Source organism: Molothrus aeneus, chromosome 1 (genome assembly GCF_037042795.1).
Source record: "Molothrus aeneus isolate 106 chromosome 1, BPBGC_Maene_1.0, whole genome shotgun sequence".
Lineage (NCBI taxonomy): Eukaryota > Metazoa > Chordata > Aves > Passeriformes > Icteridae > Molothrus > Molothrus aeneus.
In genome coordinates, this window is record NC_089646.1 from 139,254,177 (window position 1) to 139,277,252 (window position 23,076).

At 32.8% G+C, this 23,076-nt stretch overlaps 1 protein-coding gene across 1 annotated transcript in view; it reads left to right on the plus strand.

Annotated features, from left to right (window-relative positions):
- The window catches only part of CSMD3 (CUB and Sushi multiple domains 3), a 597,171-nt gene that overhangs the window by 502,910 nt on the left and 71,185 nt on the right, over positions 1–23,076 (plus strand). Inside the window, exons 42-50 of the mRNA XM_066565891.1 lie at positions 714–923; positions 2,373–2,561; positions 5,812–5,989; positions 8,047–8,192; positions 11,123–11,203; positions 12,351–12,464; positions 16,656–16,844; positions 17,239–17,385; positions 19,883–20,071. Of these exons, the coding sequence (XP_066421988.1) occupies positions 714–923; positions 2,373–2,561; positions 5,812–5,989; positions 8,047–8,192; positions 11,123–11,203; positions 12,351–12,464; positions 16,656–16,844; positions 17,239–17,385; positions 19,883–20,071 (1,443 nt within the window). The remainder of the gene's footprint in view (positions 1–713; positions 924–2,372; positions 2,562–5,811; positions 5,990–8,046; positions 8,193–11,122; positions 11,204–12,350; positions 12,465–16,655; positions 16,845–17,238; positions 17,386–19,882; positions 20,072–23,076) is intronic.

Consider the following 23,076-nt stretch of genomic DNA (forward strand, 5'->3'; position numbering starts at 1 on the left):
AAACTATTCATGACTTTCAATAATTTATCTGACATTATATCTTTTACTTTCAGTTTTAAATGAAATTGTGTTGATTGTCTTTGACAGAAATACCAGTAGGATTCACTCATCTTTCTAGTGAAACTACTGCATTATCATGCCATAGTTGCAATAGATCCAGCAAACTGCAAATTTTCCTGGTTTTAACTTATATAGAAAAATGTTATAAGCAGGAAAATGTTTAAGAGCCCTATAATTATTCAGTGCATAGAATTTTCTTCTCAGGCTGCACGATTTTTGTAATACATCACCAGACTAGGAGAGATAACTTGCTAATAGATAGTAAGCTGCCCTCCTATTTCTTACTGAACCAAATAATCAGAATTTTTTTTCACCAAAACAGTCATATACCACAGTGTGTGTGTGTAACACTCACATGTGTTTCCCATGCACTCTGCTTTCATGAATCCTTGGGGTACCAGCAGAGGCTCTGCCTGCCTGATACTCTGAGCTGGACCTGAGGCCTTTCTGCTCACCATCGAGTCCAATTTAAAGATTGCTGGCAGATGTGCACTCCACACGCATCAGAACTGTGAAATACACAGATGCTTGCCAGGTAGCACATAGATTTCCACCTGGTTATTTTCTGCAATTATCAGTATAAAATGAACACACTTTATTTTCCCTCCTGGTTTTGGTGCTGATGGTGTTTATTTACTGACAATGTTTTTCAGGTGTCCATTTGCAATTTTTGAATTTCTCAACGGAGACCATACACGATTACTTAGAGGTTAGGAGTGGATCTACAGAAACTAGCACTGTTATTGGAAGACTAAGTGGCCCTCAGCTACCAGCTTCTCTGTTCAGCACAACTCATGAAACCAGCCTATACTTTCACAGTGATTACTCACAGAACAAACAGGGATTTCATATTGTATATCAAGGTGAGATTTGGACATTTTAATGAGAGAGAGCAAGGTGGCTATTATAGATTTTATGGAGTTTTGGGGATTCCTAAAAATAAGTATGAAAAATTCTATGTGTTTCAGTGCCAAGCTTTAAACATTGAGATAAAACAGAAGAATTTAGAAAGTTAAGATGAAAAAGAACAATTAATTGCATATTTTTTCATTCAAATCAGGTAAATGTCAGCAAACACATAATTGCCAATATCTGAAGCTGACTGGCATGTTAAAATTAATTGCATGCCTTTACAAAAGAAACATCTCTATTCAATGTTTGGAAGCATACTGGAGTTTTAATTTTGTGCAATGGGTTCTGGAAGGTATACGTCTAAATACTGTTTTGTATTACTGGATGAATGTAGGCTTATGCAAATTAATGCCAACCCAAAAATCAACAAATCCATTTTATTTCCTAGTTCACCATTTCCTGAAGGTTCTTGTTCTTTTGTAGGTCATGCTGAGCTGGTGAAGATCACGAGATCATAGTTCTATTTATAGAATTGCATTTTCATTTAAAAGGGATTAGATCACCACTGTTCATGAATAAAGGTCAATTGTGTATTTTAAAGTAAACCTGTTTTCATTATACGAATAACACCTAAGAGTGATTTAAAGAGATTTTACTTTAGAGCAGTCTCCTATTACTCTTTTAATAGTAACAAGTCCAAATTGATTTGAACTCCGTGTAACATTCTGGAAGTGAGCCACTGTAAAAAGAATTAGCTTTTAAAGAAAAAGTCAATTTGAGGTGTAAAGTGCTAAGGACAGCAAAAACCTAAGACCATATACTATTAATAGTAACAGTAATAATTTTGGAGATGTTGTCATTTGTCAAAAAACTGGTAAGTTCTTTTCTGTGTTTTAACCACATAAGACAAAATTGATTCTTTCAAATATATACGACATGATATTCTTATATTTCAGACTGTACACAGCTTATTTGTTCTCACATTGGTAATAAGAAGACAATGCTTCAAATCTTCTTGGAAAAAATCACCAAGATGTGTGAGAAAAGCTTGTTTTCAATTTGGACTTGTTCACTATAAAGTCTTTGATATTCTAGTTCATTATAGAGCCTTTTAATTCTTCTGGGAAAAACAAATAAAAGTATAGACATGTTTATTTCTCTTTTCCCTTAAACAGAAGAATGTAAAACCTGACAACTCCTATTGGATCAGAAAAGCACTTCATCTATCTCAGAATAGTATCTTCAAACTGCAAAAATAAATGTTACTTAACAGCACAGAAGTGTAGCTGGTTTCACTGTACTTCTCCAGGAGTAAAATCAATTATTTGATCACGAGCATCATGAAACTTTGGTTCCCATCATATAGGTTTTTATTTTTATTCTAATTAAAATGTCTTATTTTTGAGATAATCAGAATTTTTATTTTACTGATTTTCCACCCTTATTATTATTTATTTCAGCATATCAGCTACAAAGCTGTCCTGATCCTCGACCATTTCGTAATGGTTTTGTTATTGGAAATGACTTTACTGTGGGACAAACTATTTCATTTGAGTGTTTTCCTGGCTACACATTGATTGGAAATTCAGCTCTAACTTGTCTTCATGGCATCAGCCGCAACTGGAATCATCCTCTCCCCAGATGTGAAGGTATGTTCCAGGTGACCTATAAACCCTTCATCATTTGAAAGTCTTCCTAAGACTGTTAACTGAAGTCATTTCAGCTTTTGATTTACAGAGACCTGTACATTTACAGTGTAGTCTTTGCAAAGGAAGTATTCAATTTTGCACATTCAAATTTTAGCAGTGAAGATGAAATGTTTTGCAATGTGCAATCTCTTAAAACTTATCTGAGATACAATGTGTGCTTTTGGAAGGTTAAGCTTAAAGTCTGGATTATGGAGACCCATGCCACTTTTAATCTAGGTGAGGCAATGAAGTAAAAACTGTGGACTAAATTAAGAAAAATATCTTCAAAAATTGAATTTACCAATTCTGGCCACTTATGTTCTTTCTTATCAGTTAGTAAGAAATGATAAAGGTGGTCTAGAGTGAAATTGTATTCCAGCCAGCGCTCTGTAAAATCATTTGTACATATATTTTTTTCTGAAATTTTTTTTAAATTACATTTTTTGACCTTTTACATTTGTTTTTTTCACTTGTGCTTGAAACAAAAAAGAAGGGTCCAGGAACTGTGACTTGCACACAGCTATAATTTTAAGTAGACAGAATGACTGTGGTGGTTCTGTAGAAGTGTTTATCTCTTCCCTAGCTATGTTGAAAGGAACTTGTTTCTAAGCAGCAGGCCAAAGAAGGTCAGTGCTCCACTTAAAGGCCTAGCTCCCCTTCCTATTGAATGGTGAAACAGCATTGAGAATGGGATCCTCAGTATCACGTAGGAGAGAAATGCCCAAATAAAAACCCCCAACAACAGCACAACAGCACCCCATCACCAAAAAATCTCCAAAGCCAAATGCAACCACCCAAATAGAAAATAAAAAGCTCCCCTGTTTTCTAGATTTTTTCATTATATTTTGCACCATATACCCAAATTTAGGTACTTGAATGAAAAGCTTCATTATTCAAAATTCCTGCTGGACTCAAGTGAACCTTAGGAATTTTGGGGGGATTTGGTAGGTAAATTAGGACCTAACTGGCACTGAATTCAGAAGGGGAAGCCTTATAATATAAAAGACAGATGGCACCCACACTGTCATTTTTTTTTGAAAGGGGAAGAAGTTAATTCATTATAATTAAGTTTCACCACCCATTTTATGGATCCTGTGGAGTAGTAATGCCTTCATAGTTCATGTCTTAACTGCTAAAAACTTAGCTTTTCCTGTTAGTTAGTTCTTGTTGTATTTTCTGTGCCTCACAATCAAAACAATTTATTGAATGCAGAGATTCTGTTTCTTTGAAATACCTTATTGGAACCAATAATTTAATTAGAAAATTTTAAGATGTCCAAAGCATGTTGTTTCTCTGAGTATCAATTTTGATGAAGTTCCTGAACAGTAGCTGAATGTTCTTTATTTCTACTTAATTTGATATGAAAAATGAAGATTAAAAAATCCACCAGCTTGATAAAAGAGATCTAAGATGCATGTTTTCTGCATAATTACAGGCTGTCAACAATATTTAACCCCTAGACAAATTTCTTAAATTACTTGGGGGTTTGTGCTGATACTTACTGTGGTATTTTTAGTAAAGGGTTTGTGACATTTTTATATGCTACAGATATTTTTGAGTTGATTTTTGGGTTTTTGTTTTGTTTTGTTTTGTTTTCTTGTTGCAGGAAAAGAATAATGAGTTATCTTCTAGTTTCACTTGGTTTGATTTAAGATAAAGGCTTTGTGTTCAAAAGCATTAAAATGAAGTTGGCATTTTGGTGTACACCTAGTACCAGAAATGCATGGCATGTCTTGAATTTGTATTTGCTTTCATGTCTTTATTGTAGGACAAGGCTTTTTTAATTCCTCAGATTTCTTGAAGCAGACAATCTGAATTAAATAGGACTAAACTTGCTTCTGTTTAAACAGTTTTATTCTCTTCTTGCATCCCCATGCACCTAATATCCCTTTAACCTGTGCTTAGCATCATCTAACACTCTCTGACCCTTCTAAACTCATCTTCCTTGATTTAACCTGTTTGGATTCTGTTTCCTCTCCTTTTCTGAGAAGTCTTGTTCCCTGACAATCATCAGACCATGTTTTCACTCCCCTAAGAGCTGGCTGAAAAACCATTTCCATCTGTACTGCTCAAACCCCCTTGAGCCTTTAAGGTTGAAGCTGAAGAAAAGCAGTGCCCAAGCATTGAGTCTGAATGGTTGAATTGTCACTGTGCATCACTTCTTACCCTACAGTTCAGCTCCAAAGTTTATAAACATAAACCATAGCATATGGTTTTTCTAAATACAAATGATGCATAATTCCTATATGTCAAATGTATATGTCAAAACTGCTCTGGTTGAAGATTTGTAAGCATATTTTAGAAAATCTGTGTTGCCATACCATGCACCTTGTGGGGTGGAGTGAGCAAAATAAATGTATGCGAAATAAAGCAAATTATACTATTTTAAGCTTTGCTTACTTTTCCAGAGCTAGGCTTGTATAACATTTCTCTTCTGTAATAACCGGAGGGTGTCATATTCCACATACATCTGAAATCTGTACGGAGAAAATAATCTAGTTTGGACTAATAGTTTTCCAGAAATAGAAAGTTGTATGGTCCCTCTTGCACTGTATGATGTCTAAAATTAGCACTCTTTCACATGTATTACAGAGAGGACTCTTACTTTATCTACCAGAATTTATAGCCATAAATGCAAAATTACTACTTGGCGACTTACCTAAGATGATAATGGCGACACACTGCAACAACTACTCATACTGTTGGACACAATGTTTGGATTTTGAAGTTCCCCTCTAATGTTCACCCACTCCTCAACCTTGTATGTGCCTTCTTTCCTGTGTTAATTTTGGTTGGCTATCTTCTTGTGACCAGACATGAAATTATGGTCACAAGAAGATAGCCAACCAAAATTAATTAGTGTGATTTGTTGCTGATTTGTAGCTGAAATTTGCACAAAGCCCTAACAACGTAATTTTCAGTTGTGTAGGGAATTTCCACCTATATGTATATACATTTATTAAATTCCATTTCTGATATTATTTGTTGCATCAGAATTACTTTTTTTTTAACTTTTATATTTGACAAATACTGTCAAAATAGACTTCTGAATCTGCACAAAGCTGAATAAAATCTGTTTTCTTTGCACAGGAATGGTCATATGCAATGAAGTTAAGTGTACCAAATGTGGTCAAAACTAGAGCTTTGATATAATCTAAGTAAAATGCAAAAAGCATTTACTGGCTATTTTTAAAAAGTGTCTTTTTTATAGCTCTGTGTGGAGGAAACATAACTGCAATGAATGGCACCATATACTCTCCAGGATACCCTGATGAGTATCCAAACTTTCAAGACTGCTTCTGGCTTGTAAGAGTACCACCTGGGAATGGAATCTACATCAATTTCACAGTTCTCCAAACAGAGCCAATATATGATTTCATAACTGTGTGGTAAGAAAACACTTTTGGCATTTATTTAATCTTCATGTGACACTATATAACCAAATAGTAATTTAAAAGAATATATTTTTTATTTTCCCCTTGAAACTGGTGTTCTCTCTAGGAGAAATGACTGAGTTGCACCAATCCATGTTTTCCAATGGACCATTCTCTCTAGATAGCATTGGACAAGAAATCAAAAACAATAATAGTGTTTCTCAGTTTGCCAACAAAGAAAAGCATACAGAGGTATGCTCTAATAGCTCATCAACAATCAAGAGAAATACTACTTAAGAAAGGAGTGATAAGGAGTTTCAGATGTATGTATTAGTGTTTTAGGAAAGGCTACTAGAAACTAAAGCAGGGCAACACTTCATTAATTTCTTCCAAGTTGGCTTCTTTTATTCTTAAGAGTACATAAAATGAGAAGCTCTCTTTGATTTGGCTGTGACAAAGCAAATTGAGCTTACAATAACTGTAAACAAATCCTATCCTCTGTGTACTTGATTCCATGTCTGTCATGGCTCTGTATGATGACCCTCAGCAGCAGCCTATCACATTAGTGCCTCCACCACGTATTTGAAGACATTTAATGGCTTTAGTCCTCATTTGTACACATGTGTAAAAATTGTATACATGATGGCTATTTAATTATGTAGCCTATACCATTTCTGGGATACTTTTTATTAAAAATTTTATAGCACTTTCCAATGCAAAAAAAAAGCCCCTTTTATTCACAATTCAAATGCTTCAAATCATACAACTTCCTTGCTAAAACAGAAGGGAAAGGGTCAATGTGCCATAATTTGGAGAAACATATTACTACAAAATTTTCAAAATAAAACATATCTGTATTTTTATTTGTTTTTTTTTTTTTAATATATTATGCTAATAATGATTGAAAAAAAAAAACTTTAAATTTAATCATCTATTGCTTGCTATTTGACAATTCTAATCTGGAAGGAAATAAGGATGAACATTTAATACTCTTGTATCATGATGCTGTCCTCTGTACAGTTCCACTGTTGTTTAGTATTATCATTGATTTAATTTTTCTGTTGAAATGAGTGTTTCATTTCTCCATAAGGTAGCAATGATCTTTTGAGCAGTACATGTATTGTCGAAACTATAATAAATAGTACAAAATAATATCAGTGCATTCATATGAAGAAGGATTCAAGAAATTATTCAGCTGCATATCATACTCAATTTTGGTTTAAGCTACCAAAAATTATATTAATGTATACCTGTAGTGGTAAACCATGACACTACCTGAATCAAAAAGACATGACCATTTATATAAAATTCATAACAGAGCAACACATTGATTGAGAAAACTCTGAATCCTTCACAAAAATAAACTTTAAATCAATTCTTATCTATTCATATATACTATAAACTATAAATAATAACATTAAAACTATTAATTAGGGGGTGAAAGCTAGGTTAAAATATGCTGACAATATAGCATATCTAAAAGTAACTTAGAATAAGCATTGGAAATAAAATGTGGATTTTTTGATGTCAACATGCAGTTTTCAAGGGGAATCTTGTATTCAGCAGTCTGTAAGCATTTTGGGTCTATTTTTGCCAAAGATTATATTAATTCTTGTATTTTTAATTTATTCTTTTAATTAATTATAACAACACTAGTTATCTCTTAATTTTCCTATAAATTATCAGATTCAAAAGACTGATGGACATGAACAGTTATTAATTTCATTTATTTTCTGATAGTCACATTTGAACTTAGAGATACAAAAATGTGATCAGAGGTTATGGCAAGTAGATGAACTACAATCACAAATTCAGTAATTTTGAATTGGCTGAAATTTTTATTTGAAAATAAGAATTTGACTTTCAAAAGGTGGTTGAATTAGTGTTCAGTCCACATACAGGATTTGAGAAGGTCTTCAGCCCTTGTTGTCTGGTTTATCTTATTTTAGTTGTCTCATGCCTTTTAGTGTAATCTAGGGAAATTTTACTACATTCACTTAAAATTTGGAGAAATCATATTAAATTTTTGGACCAGAGAAAGAAAAAAAAATTATTCTGTTTGTTTTTCTTAGGGATGGACCAGACCAAACTTCCCCTCAAATTGGACAATTTAGTGGCAACACTGCACTAGAATCAGTCTATAGCACTTCCAATCAGATTCTGATAAAGTTTCACAGTGACTTTACTACCAGTGGCTTCTTTGTACTTAGTTATCATGGTAAGTGTGATAAATTAAACTTTTTCACTGTTTTTACTGGTCACTGGAGGAAGACAAGGCATAAAAAAAATCAGTTGTTTTTTCTAAGAGTTGCTATTATTAATATGATTGACCACTACTAGGGTAAAGCAAACACATGAAAGACTAACATGAATGATGAAAAATCATTTATTTTCTTGACCAGATATTAAATTTACTATTAGTCAAACAAAATAAAAAGACTGCACTATGATGAGACACGAACAAAGAAGGCAGCATCAAAGTTCAAGGTGCACATTCTTTTACTTTTTACAATGCTTCTAAAATTCCTTTGCAACCTAAATGTTTTTGGAGGACATTAAATTTCTTTTTGAAATTTGGATATTTTGAGATGTTGTTTTTGTAGAGATACCAACGATAGTGAACTATACCTATGATATATTGTTTACTACTATTGTTTATAGTTCAATGATAGTGAGCAACATAGTGTAGTTAACATTAATCTGCCCTTGAATTAAATACTGACTGAATGAAAATGTGTATGAATTAATTCACTGAATTCTACTTCTTTTTGTAGTCATCCAGACCCTCTGTGGCCAAGTGTCTTTTACATTGCTATAATTACAAGGAAACAGATTAAGAAGTAAGGGTGGGTTGAGGTGCTTTGTGAAGGCCCATTGGATTGGACATCCTAGGAAATTTGAACACACACTACATCCTGTTTTCTGGATGCTGGTCAAATTTTGTGACTAGAAGATTTTCTTTTTGACTTATTAAAGACAGTGGTGAGTACAGATAGACAGAATTGACGGGCTTAAAGGAATTTTAAGCTAAGCAAAACAAAACAGAAAAATACATAAAGCCTACAATGAAAAAAAAACCAACAGCAATTGATTATGGAATAGAGACTCCGGCAGGGCTAGGCAGAGAGGGATCAGAATTTCCATTCCAAATCTTGGCATCCATATTGCATGTATCAAACTGCAAAGGACAAAATGACATTTTGTATTCATTAATGAGTCCATATGTATTGGACTAACTACTAACATATCAATATATGACCAAACATATGCTAAAATGCTCATGGAATCATAGAATTATTCAGATTGGAAAAGACCTTTTAAATCGTCAAGTCCAACTATAAACCCAACGCTGCCAATTTTGCCACTAAACCATGTTGATAAATAGCACATTACATGTCTTGAAAATACCTCTAATGATGGTGACTCCTCCTTTTCCCTGGGCAGCCTGTTCCAGTGCTTGGCAGCCCTTTTGGTTAACACATTTTTACCAATATCCAGTCTCATGTGGAGTAACTTAAGGCTATTTCTTCTGGTCCAGTAATTTGCTAGTATTAAATTGTCTCTAAAGAACTCCTTTTGCTTGTTTCTTTTGTTGTGAAAAGAAACCACAGGTGTGGGCTCTAATGTGCAATAAAGATGCAAACCGAGCAGCACAAAGATTACTTATAAAGAAACTTAAAACTATTTTTGTACTAATATTGTCAAGACAAATAAATCTCTCTGTATCTTGGAGTCTGTGATCCTTCATATCAGCTGAACAAAATTTATTGTAATGAAGGAAAGGCAGTCAAGGAGTCCAATAAATGCAAGGAATCAAATTTATTTAAAATAAATGATTTTGAGATTTAAAATAAATGATTTGGGATTATCATTAATTAATGATACTCCTGTTACCCCATAATGAGAGACATTTGAGGTAATTTGTAGGACTTCTTTATTGAATCAATTTTTAATTATGTTCATGATTTTTATTATTAATTTTCTTAAGATGCAAACAGCAAAGCTGTTTCATGTTTAATTAGTGTGTTTTATTGGTTTGGCTTTCTGACTCACTGATTTAAGTAGATCTTCATTACCTGAGTGAGGAAAAGGTGTAATAAGAAGATATCAAATAAGCGTGACTCATTAGTAACAAAAGGTCTTACTTATGGTATAAATTTTATGATTTTCAAAAGTTTGACCAATTAAAGGATCTAATCACACAAAGCAACCAAGAATGTGTATTACTGAAGCTGAACTGTCACTTGCTATAAATAGATGGTATTTTGTGCTGAAGAGAAATGCTATAAACAAATGCTGTATGAAAATGCAATATTAATGAAAACCAAGCATACTTCATCCTGTACATAGACTTTAACACAAGAAAGAGTCCACTGTAGGTAAAAATATGTCAAAGTGATTTCTTTTACCAGATTTCTGTCCTAATTATATTAAAGTCAGATTGTATTTTGTCTGTCTCCAAATATGGGCCCATTTTCATTGGATCTCTGGGGGAAAAAATCAGTCTGCACCGCTTCTGCATACACTTCCTACTTATTTTTTATTTATTTGACGTGGTGGTCTTGCCTGGTTGTTGCATAATGTGCTAAATCTGAGAACATTATTTCGTGTGAAACTTCAAATGAGAATTTTGAAAGCAGGATTATTCTCTGACACTATCTGCAGGTTATGTGTACTCCACAACTGTTTATTTATTAGGAAATTTCACATTAAAAATTCTTCTGTCCATTAGTTATGCTGCCTCCATGTAGAATCTTTAGAATTCCAAAATTCCAATATTTATTGCAAGGTTTCAAAAGTAAAATTGTATCATGAAAAAAAAACCAAAAAACCAACAAGCAAAACAATGATTGAAAAGTACAAAAATATTTGCTTTTTGACTAGAATTGCTCAAATGAGAAAACTGGCAATCACTTATAAACTTCTTATGTTTTTTATGGAGAGGATTTCACCACTAAAACTAAATAACTAGTTGAGAATACAGACACAACTTCCAATATTTTCATTTTCTTTATTTTGATTCTTTTGAAAGTTTCAATAAAATTGAGTTTTTATGTTTATCCTGCTAATGAGGATATTAAATCTGTTATTGCATGGCTATGATAACTCTACTTGAGAATGTCAACTGTGCTTTGTTCCTGTTTATAGCCTATCAGCTCCGTGTCTGCCAACCTCCAGCAAATGTACCAAATGCTGAAATTCTAGCTGAGGATGATGAATTTGAAATAGGTAATATTAAAATAAAAACACAACATTTGTTTATGAAATAAACTTGCTGTGCACAGGGTGCTTTTCAGAATGGAAATCATACTTGTAATATTTTAGATTTTTATTTGAAAATACATTTTTTTAAGAAATCATTCCTCTTTCTTACGCATCCTGAATCCCATCCATGTTTCAGAGATAACATATAAGTAATACAATAACTCTTTGTAATTGACTTAATTTTAAAATACATTCTTCATAGTATTTAATATAAAACATATTTCGCTGAAACAAACAAACAACCCATAAAAAACCATGTAGACAATCGTACATTCAATGCCAGAATTAAGGTTCTGTGACCTAAAAAGTAAAATCAAATTTGTAAAAGTTATGAGGATCAGAGAAGGGGATGATATTCTGACTTTCTGAGACATGTCAATAATATTACTTAGCCACTTATAGTTCAAAGAAATATGATTTATGATCTGATTTCAGATGTCTGGTGAGATAGTTTTGCTCATGTTACGGTAAAGAAAATAATTTTTTTTAGTATATGCACCAATATATGATTACTTATATAGGTCACAAAGAGAAGTTACTTTTTTTTTCCTTTTCTCTCTGTAATATGGGTCAAAGAGAACTTCTGGAATATGCAGGTTTTTACTTTTATTGGTGCATAAAACTACATGAATTTTTGGTTTCTTAATTAAAAAATGAAAATTTCTTATTCTCAGAGTGCCAGACTTAGATGACATAAACAAAACCATTTGCTATTTAATTTTTTTCCCTCAGGATTGTATGAATTACTGACTTGATCTTAGACCTTTATTTAGTTCCATAATGTTTATCCTATAAATTATATTGCTTAAAGCTCTATGGACATTTGGTTCACATAGCATCAGTCAAACCCAGACAACTTAGCAAACTATCTAATAAATAATGTGGTGGAAAGGAATGATAGATGCAACACAGTGTGCAACACAAAGCTCATTTACCACATTTCTTAGACTAATCAAAGTTGTTTATGCCAGAGGTCATTTAGCCCATTGTATAATATGGTGGTAAGAAACTTCATTAATCAATAATGTTTTCAAAGCTAAAAGTCCCAGTTAATTGCTGTTTAATGCTTATTTTGTTTGTGTGTTTTGCCCTGTGTTGTTTTTCTGAACAGGAGACATAATAAGGTACCAGTGTCAGCCAGGCTTTACGCTGGTTGGTAATGAGATTCTGACATGCCGGCTAGGGGAAAGGCTTCAGATGGATGGACCACCACCTACTTGTCAAGGTTTTTTCCTTTTTATTTTCTTGCTGCCATACCAGTTCAGTGGTGATTCCTTAAATAACTTCTGCATCTCTTTATATAAGACAGCATACTGAAACTATTTCAAACTTTTGATGATTTATCCCAATATATCTCTCTTTGGTTTGTTTCATGTATGTCAGATATTAATGCAAAATAATTAGTAATCTTTTAATGAACTTCACAAGTTAAAAGGGCTGCTACTCTACTTTGTGAAAATAATTGTGCAACTCCTTTTTATTTTTTTTTAGGAAGTCTGGTAAATAATGAGACTCATTTCTCTACAACATAATAGTATGAAAATTTATATGGGAATTCTAAAAGACGCTAAATTAACATAGCATGGATTTGGGTGAACAAGCTCACAAAATTATTTTTCAGCGCAGTTTTAACTACTTGCATTTTTTATTCAGTGTATTCCAAAAAACAGGTTTTCTGCATATGTGTGTGTGCATGCGTTTGTTCACTTTTTCTCTTATTGAGAAGTGAAAACACGGAGTTAATGCCATCTCATTGTTAACGTCAAAATGATTACAGTCCTACCAGGCACTAACATCATACATACTTTAAACTAGTTATTATTAAGGTGAAATTTGATGTATTATGGTAGAATATAGATTTTCCATAATTTAAAAAAAAAAAAGAAATCTTTCTTTCATCCCAAACTGATTAGGAAACAAATGAAGATCGGCCTTGCACATGCTTCATTTAAAAAATAGAATCTCTTTGCAGTTCCAGCTATGGTCATGAGTTTATGTTATGCTACTTATTCTTCCATTTATATCTGTAAAGATAAATAAGGACCTAGAGTTATAAACATGTATGATAAAGCGTTTTCAAGAAAAAAATACCAAACCAAAACACCACAGCCTCATAAAAGTATAAGTTATATAAAAAAAAGCCATTTTGAATTCTGCTAGTTTCTGTGATATACTTTTGTGATCCATCTCTTCCTGAGCTTAATATTCTAACATCTATATCAGGATTAAAATACTTTTTCAAATCAGTCACAATAAGTGTGTTTGATTTATATTTGTATTATATGAAAAATACTGCCATCTGTTTTTTTCTACCAATCTGATGTTTTGGTGTGTCCTTCTACAGTAATTTTAATTCATTAACATATCCATAAAACACTCATGCTGAAAGATTCATTGGGTAATATTAAATTAATTATGAATAAATCTAGTAAATTTACAAGTAAAACTTTGTTATTTTACTGTTTCTAAGCATTTTCTAAAATTATGAAATGGTTCACAATGTAGATGTTAAGGAATTAAATATCAGTATATTAATTTTTAGGACTTTATTATCACTATATTTTTCACCTAAGCTTTCAGTTGAGAATTAAAAAAAATCTTGTATAAATATACTCTTTTCCTCCATTTCTAGGAAGATGGAAGTTACTCTTATAACTGAATAAGCTCTTTCCCCCTGATTTTATGAACAAAATTATGCAGAAGTCAGTCATTCACAGCCCTGAGTGTAGTTCTTAAAAATGCAAAGTGAAATTGAAATGTGAGCTTCATAAGAACTTTCACACTGATAATTTCTGAAAATCTAGACATTTAGTTAGATACAAATGTGTCTATAAATAGATTCCAACACCCCCATTTAAATTTAAATCCTAACTTGGCAGATGTATAGCATTTAATAGGTGAAAAACCATAGTAACCTCCAGGCATTGCTTTAAATGTTAAAACGATGCAATATTAGATAGGGCAAATAGGGACATATGTGTTGATCCTGAAGCATTCTCTCAGTGTGTGTTGATGAAGGCATATTTGTATTCAATGCAAGACCCAAGACAAAAACTTAGGAATGATGACTTCATTTACCATAGCTAATCTTTTATCTGTCAGATATCAATGCTAAACACTGGTTCCAATGCTAAACTTTAAATCTATACTCTTAAAATTTCTGTTTAAAGCAGAATGAAATTAACATGGTCTTCAGAATTAGATTTGGAAAATTAAAAAGAAAATTGCAAAAGAATTTGTCAAATTGTGCTAAAAATGACCAGTCCTACTGGCAACCTAGAAAAGAAAGCAGCATATTTTCTTTTATTTTTATTTGTCTGATGTCTAAGTTTGAAGATCACAGTAAATAAGTTCCACTTCTGTAATAAAAGATGAATAGAGAGCTTTGTGGAACCTAAAGGCAACAAAAATACATGCCAAAAAATTTCTGTCTTTCATGATTTTACTACATCGCATTGGTCTATGGATAAGCTGCCGCAACTTCACTGTGCAGAGTATAACACGCCACGCAAGAGCCACTTTCAAGGAAACGTCTCAGTTCTTCTGTTGGTTCATATTAGTATTAGTGTAGTAATTCTTCTCACTGGGTAGAGCATATGGGTTTTTTTTAACTTAATACTGTTAATTCCTGGTGCTTTAACCTTGTGCATATCTTATATGCTTTAGCCAGTATATTGGTATTTGATTGAATCTTTCTTTAATTTTTGACTTGAAATAGATCAATACCTACATTAAAATTAATCCATAAGTAAATCTGAAGAATGCTGCTGAGCAAAAGTAACATAAGACTAACATTAGTCTTGAATCTAATATATTGCAGTAAAGATATACTAGACAAATGACGAATTCCTAAAAAAAATATTGATGCAAACTATATTTAATATTTATGTGGTAATTTTAATTATTACAGGTTAGTTTACATCACATTTAGTGCTATTTAAAACTATGTCAATTTTTTTTTCTCCATTTTTTCTCTTTTGCGTGTCAGTTGGACGAGCATTTCTTAAAATTCTCGCAGATTTCCTTTAGGTGTGAAAATAGTCACTAAATTCTACAAGTTTAGTCAATTTTTATCAACTTATTTAGTTAAAATAGAGTATTGTCCAAACAGAGCATGTAACTTTGCCCTTAATTTTCTTTTAAATTAGCTTCTACTTTCAGGATAAAATGAAAATTTCAGAGTAAGAAGATTCCAACTGTATTTTGCATCATATTAAGGGGACCCTGAGAAAATTCTGTAATGGTATCTCTTAACTATATCTCAGATAATATGTTCTCTGACTCACATGAAACTTAGCTCCCTGATTTCCAAGAGAATCTGTTTAACAGAAACAAGTCTTTAAATTCTCTATAAAATTCCTGAGGGATGTTTAGCTGAAAATTATCCTGAATTTAAGAATATCCTGAAATTAAGGACAGTTTGTAAGGTAAAACCAGCTGCAAATAAATGAGTGTAGCCAGATTACTGTTATGCTCTCCCTGCCACACATTTTTATATAAATATGTGTCTATTTGTATGTATAAAGCTGAGAGGATTACTTTGTTCATTTTCTTGAGATATGTGTCACAAGTGGCACAGCACTGTAGTTTGCCAGCCAGATTCCAGCCATATAAGTTTTGTTAAGTGGGTTGGAGCTGCTGTATTCAATCTCTTCTTGAGTAATTGAAACAAACAGGTCATGAGAAACAACTCTCTTGAAGTTTAGCATCTAGATGCTAATTTGCAACCAAGATACAAATATTTTTTAAATATATGGGCTGATACAGTTTTTCAAGTTCAGTATGGATGCATTTGAAGAGGGTTGGCCTAGAAGATCATCAAAGGTTACTTCCAACCCAAATATTCTATGATTCTTGCAAAGTTTCTTTATGAAGATACTCTTTTTCTCTCCCTTTCTCTGCTTTCCTGTGTTCTTTATCTCTCTTTATAATTCAATAACTTTTTCAACATAAAACCTGATTTTTGCAATTAATGAGACAATGTTATTTCCAATGGTCTTGAGAAAACTAAGATCCTATTATTTTTCTTGTGTAACTCAAGACTAACTCAGTTTCATGTAGGAGTTAATTGTCAGTATAAAAAGATTTCAAAGCTTCTGTTTAGCAGTGTTAGGTTCTGAATATAATGAAGGAATTTGTTCATATATCATGAAGCAAATATATTTTTTGAAAAAAACTTCCAATAACATGGTAATATCAACTATTTCTATTTAATGAGATGTGTATTCTTGTAGACCTAGTGAATCCAGATAAATTCAAAATTAAATTATTTCATCATATTTTAAATCACCATGTTTCTCAATTTAAGGAAATAGAATGAGTAATGCAGTTCTTTAAAACTCGGGAAAATCTCGTCAATTACATGAAATAGAAATAACAGGCTTTAGATTTTTTTGCCAATTTTTCTGTTTCACAGTGCTCTGTCCAGCCAATGAAATGCGTCTGGATTCAACAGGCGTAATACTGAGCCCTGGATATCCTGACAGCTACCCAAACCTCCAGATGTGTGCATGGACCATTACTGTGGAAAAGGGTTATAATATCAGCATGTTCTTTGAATTCTTCCAGACAGAAAAGGAATTTGATATACTTGAAGTTTTTGATGGTAACTATAGAATACATAACTTTGCATGATACCTTGTCTATATCATTGGGTTTTTTTATATTGCTTCTGTCTAATTGCTATCATTGATGCATATCATAATTTTTCAGTATAAAAAAAATTAGGCAATTATTTTGATTTGTTATGATAAAAATAACTGTTGGATTACTTTATTTTAAAATTGTACTGCATGGTATAATTAGAAATAATTTTTGTTTTGAGCAAATATATAACTTCCAGTTGTAACGTATTTCAATTTTTTAGTTCAAATTAATTTGCCATTTGCTTGAAGGAAGTTTTGCGTGTATGTTAATTGTGTGCATATGTTTTATTGTATGTTATTTTAAACTTTGTAACTCCTTTTGTCCTTCTTCTTTTTTCCTTCCTTTGTACCAAGGACCAAATAGTCATAGCCCATTGCTCATATCTCTCAGTGGGGACTATTCATCTTCTCTAAATATAACCAGCAATGGCCATGAAGTATTTCTCCGGTGGTCAGCAGATCATGGCACCAATAAAAAAGGTTTCAGGATAAGATATATAGGTATGCAAATGTGACTTTTTATAATGTGCATAAAATTTCAATGTGGAACATTTGTTTATGTGCAAAGGGTAATATAAGCTATGTTTGATATCCTTAATTAATCAAACTGAAAGGAAATCCAATCTGTTCTATATATTTGAATCTAATGACCCTCATCTTGTGAGGAAAAAAAAACCCCACACATTTGCTCTGTAGAGAATTAATAAAAGACAGGGCTTCAAAATGGCATAAGGCAGTACTAAAGATAAAAGAAGCAGCTTCCACTTCTCCCTCCCATTTATTTGTTCTTGTGTACCTCATCATACTAGGGTGTTTTTCTAACAAGATCTTTATGAAATTCATCATTAAGAATTTTGGTGGGACAGGGGAAAGCATTGCAACAAGGCAGGAGTGAACAGCTATAAAGTGGAAAAATATAAGACCCTGAAGGTTCGAACTCTTTTATTTAAGGTTCAATAGAAGCAGCAATCAACATTAAAAGAGATAAATTAGTATGTAAAAAAGCCAGTGTTTTATGTGTTATTAATTCAAATTAACATATTTATGAATAGTGCATGAAAATAGTACCTGACAAAGTTAAATTTTAGTAAAATTGCTTTTACAGAATTATTATAAAATATTTACTTTACTGGAAAATATTTTAATTAGTCAAGCTAAAGTAGATTTGTTGTAATTTACAGTAATTGCACAAAATCGATATTTGAAATTTTTTATGATGACCAAAGATATGAAATACACGCAAGGAAGAGTACTGGGGATAGTATCTGTAGATATTAGAGAAGTTATTGACATAAAAGCTGTTTCATTTCACAAGGTGGATAAAGAAATAAAGAATAAGCATAAAATTCTTTCTGCTGATTTTTTTTGTTTTGTTTTGTTTTCCTCAATTTTTGGCTACTTCACAATTGGAGAAAAATAATTATGATCATATATACTGCAAATACATCAGTTCCATCTTTCCCTTTAAGAGAGTACAGTTTTCTCAGACTTAAAATGTTTGTTGTTCATTAGGTAAAATTCACTGTTTACTAGGCATAAAATAATTATGCCATTGATTTTCATTTCCTGTAGTCCATTTTGGATCTGTTAAAAGAGAAAGAAGAGAAAATTCTTCAAAGTCTTTCCTTTCAGGCAGTGAGAGAACTGTTGAGAGGCAGACAGGAAATATTTTCTAGTGGTCTGTTTCACACAGAAAATCCTGGTATGTCTCGGTATCTTTGGTTCTTTCAAAAAGTGTAAGTCAGGAGACATTTACTGTAAGGAAGAAAAAACTTTCATAGTATGTAGTCTGAAAGATATAGCAGTAGTTCTGATTCTGCTCTTTGCTTTAGTATGTTTAATAAATATCTTTTGTAAACAAACAGCCATATGACTCCATTCTGGCCAGAGGAAGCTTTCACATGAGGAAAACATTGACCTGAAGTAAGTTGTGAGACACGGAAAAGTTTAAAGAACAAGTAAAGCAGCAGTTCTCTATTTGCCTGAGAAAATAAATATCAAGTTATCAACATTTCTTCAAAGCATAAAGACAGCACTTGGAAACAAACTTCCAGCACAGTTTTCTTTCCAACACAAAGGGAAAACAGCCTTTATGGCTTGCAGCTATTAATCAAATTAATCAGACACCGAGTTAAACTTTTGCACATACAAAATTTATCTTAAAGTGGTTACCAGGTTATAAGAGACTTCTGGCCACTCCTATGAGAAGACAGCCAAACCTAAATTGCTTGGTACTCAATAAACAAGTGAGATAAAGGAAACATAGTAAGTAACCAGCATTTAATGTCAGAGTTGTTAAGTACATAAATAATTTCAGATTATAAGAACTGTAACTCTTAGAGATATTTTTTTTCCTCTCATATTGAGTTATGATTTTTTTTCATAGTCTCTAGATAAGACTCCTGTAAAACTTAATGTGTTCTAAATAAATCAACAACTAAAAGCAGTATTTTTGCCATGGATTTATCATGATTGTCATAAATATAATTAAAATCTATTTTTAATGTTTTACTTCAGTTCAGTGTATTACAGAACTTAAATGAAATAACTTATTTAGGACCAGAAAATAGGACTATTTAAAAAGAGTTTTGTTCAGGATGTACTAGTTATTTCCCTCTTTCAAAAATTTGTATACTACTGAAATGTATACAATTGCAATAAATGTCATCATAAACTAAAGCTCAGTAGTTAATAAGAAGATGGTAAAAAAACCCCAAACCTCAAAGCTATAGCCAATTATAAAAGTGAGCTATCACTTCATTTTTTTGTTGTCTACTGAAACCTGAATCTTGTAAATAGAGCTTGTAAAGCTCTATTTTTATTACCTTTATATTTTGTGAAATTGGTCAATGTATGCATTACAATACATAAAATACAACTTCTAGCAATGCTTTCTCAGTGTCCGATCAGATGTCCACTGAGTTCAACCAGAATTTCTCAAGAATTGCTACGCGAATTCTGAACACATATTTTATTCCTTTAATATTTATGTTTCAAGCTCTCTACTGCAGCACCCCAGAGTCGCCCCCGCACGGTTTCATTGTCAGTCAGACAGGCGGACAGCTCAACAGCATGGTCCGCTGGGCTTGTGACCGCGGCTTTCGGCTCATTGGGAAAAGTACTGCTGTGTGCAGGAAGTCTCCATATGGGTATTACTCCTGGGATGTTCCAGTCCCAGCTTGTCAAGGTAAATTCTTTTGTTAAAAAAAGTTACACTCTAAGAAACTTTCTTTTTTCTTTTCTGACTTAAAATGAATAGAAGGGAAATGTTTCGTGGTCATACATCTGTGCCAAAATTTTTCAACCTCATTAAAAAAAAATGCACTTTTAAGAAACCGTATTTCAAGTGGAGCTAATAAGACTGACATGCAAAAAACACTGCTTTAATATTCAGTGAAGAATATTTAAGAACTTCATTTTGGTCCAATAACAATTTCTGAAATTTCACATAAGTCTTTAAAATGCTGTTCTTCTTTGAAAACTAATATGACTAAGGTTTTCCAATGACTGTGTATATTTTTAATGTATATCTTTGGAACTGGAGCTATGTACCAAAGTTTGTGAAAAGGGAATAGATTTTAATGTTTCAGTTTGATTACAATGTTGCCTAAGCTGACATATAGTGACCAAACATTTCTGTGATAGTTCTATTTTTTAGGGAAATTTGGATATTTCCTATTTGTAATTTTTTCCTCTCTAAGTATCTGATGTGGCAATAAATTTTCCTGATTTTTTTTTTACATTTTCCCCTAACTAAAAGGTAATTCTCATAAAATCATACAACGGTTTACTTGGAAGAGACCTTAGTGTTGTAGTTGCAATCCCTCTGGGATGGGCAGGAACACTGTTCACTCAACTAGGTTGCTTCATGCCAGTCCGACCTGGCCTTCAGCACTTCCAGGGATACAGCATCCACAACTTCTCTGGGCAACTTTTCTGTGCAAGTTTCCATAAATGTGAAATTCAGCTCAAAACTTTTGTGAACTAAAATGTCATTGGGTGACCTTTGGGAGATCTGTTATTTATATAAAAGTCTGTTATCATGCCTTGCTGGTTTGCATCTTGTTTCTTAAAAATTTAGGGTTAAGGGACAGATATATTTTTCTTGTGCCACAAGATTAATTGTTAACATGGATAATATGACTCAAAATGTATCAAGTCCTAATGGAGATTTTTGAATACTGAAGGAGTAATTAACCCCAATGGTAGATATAGAACACCTCAGATTGCAGCTAGAATGTATCTGATATGTATTTTACTGACTGGTGAAAGAGACGGGATGTGAATTATGTCTTACATGAATAAGCAATATTGTAGAATTTGTTGGTGCTTAAGATTGTAATCAATATTGTTTGCATGTTACAATTATTTTGCAAGTGGATATTAATTTTAGGCACTGCTAAATGCTGGCCCTGATGTTACACAATTGTTCGGACAACTCGTGGAATTGTCTCAAAGCTTTTATTATCATTAATGTGCTTCTGAAGGAAGAGGTTAAGCTAGGCCAGTTATGCAGTAAAGAGTGTTACTTGCTTATACAAGCATATAGCTATCATCTTTGAAGGGATAGATTTGCCTAATCTGCAATCCAAGCTATTGAGGAATTTAAGAAGTAATAAACATGGTCACATGTTTTCATTTTAGTGCCATAGAAGTTGTTTCTTTCTTTGGTGATGGTAAGTGAAATAGTTTTATCAGATGTTCAGTAAAAGATGGAAGGGGAACATTCTCGTTTAATTAACTTGTCACTTTTTATCTCTCTGGGGTCATGTCCTCATACCCTCTAGAGCTTTGAATTCAATTGTAGTTTCTTGGGGTCTTCAATTTCTTAGTCACCGTTTTCTTATTTTTTTTCTAAATGTGTGTTTGTCTCTCCTTGCCAATATATACTGTGACAGTATTAGGTATATGTTCTTATGGTTGTCAAGACAGGGTGATAGCAAATTAGAAATATTTTACTGTGATCTTTTCAGCAGAGTGTGCCTGTATTCTGGTTTTTTGATTTTTCTTTTTCTTAAATTTCCATGTAATATGCAAGGGTTTTTTTTATGGCAATGCAAGAATATTTTAACATTGATTCTTATGCCTCTGTTCTGCAAGTTGTTATAGGATTGGTGCTTTACCTGTGTCTTAGCTGTGATTATTAGCTTTGGTACTGTGCCACACAGCTGTTATATTGCTTATGAAGCAAATCAGTTTTATGTCAGATCAGCTCCCAGTAGGGGCAAAAATAGATTGCATTTTTTTTTCGCAAGTATTTATACATAGTCTGAGAGGATTAACCTTCCTGTGTGGGCATGATAGGTAGTTTCTTAAGGCTCAAGATTTGACTTCAAAGTAAAGTACTTCAGACTTAAATGTCTAAGCCCTTTTTTCTAACTTTTTTTTTTGATCTGACCTACATTAGATATATGGTTTCAGAATGTGGAAAGGGGTTAGTTTTTATTTTTAGTCCCAAAACAGACAGAGAATTATTTAGAACCAGATCTTCTCTTGATACATTATTTTTGTTAAAGAAAAAAAATAAAATAGTATCTTGTACTTTTATTTGCAGTTTTCAGCTTTCTCCTCTAAGAGATAGAGGAGCCAGCAAGGAGAGGTGCTATGCTGGATCTTTTTTTCAGCAACAAGCAGGGGCTGATGAGGAATATAAAGCTGAAGGGTGCAGAGACTGTGAAATTCTAGGGTAAAAAATCTTTAGAGCAGAGAACAGGGTGAATGCTGGCTAGCATTGACTTCAGAAGAGCAGAATTTGACCACTTCAGGGATTTGCTTGGTAGACTACCATGGAATAAAGCCTTAGCTTTAAGGCTTTATAGACAAAGATAACTGGTTAATAGTCAAAGGATCACTTCTTCCAAGCTCAGAAATGTTGCATCCTCAGAAATTTTGTCAAAGAGAAAGTCAGGTAGAAACTTCAGGACACCTGCCTGGATGAGCAAGGAGGTCCTGGACAAAACAAAACACAAAAACAAAGCCTAGAGAGGGTGGAAATGAGGACAGGCATCCTGGGAGGAATACAGACAAGTTGTCCAAGCAGCTGTGGATCAGGTTAGGAAAGCTAGAGCCTTGATAAAACAAATCTGTCCATGGCTGTCAAGGGCAACAGAAACAGCTTCTAAAGATATATTGGTGATAAAATGAAGACCAGGCAAATTGCAAGCCCTGTCCAGAAGGATACAGGACACTTGA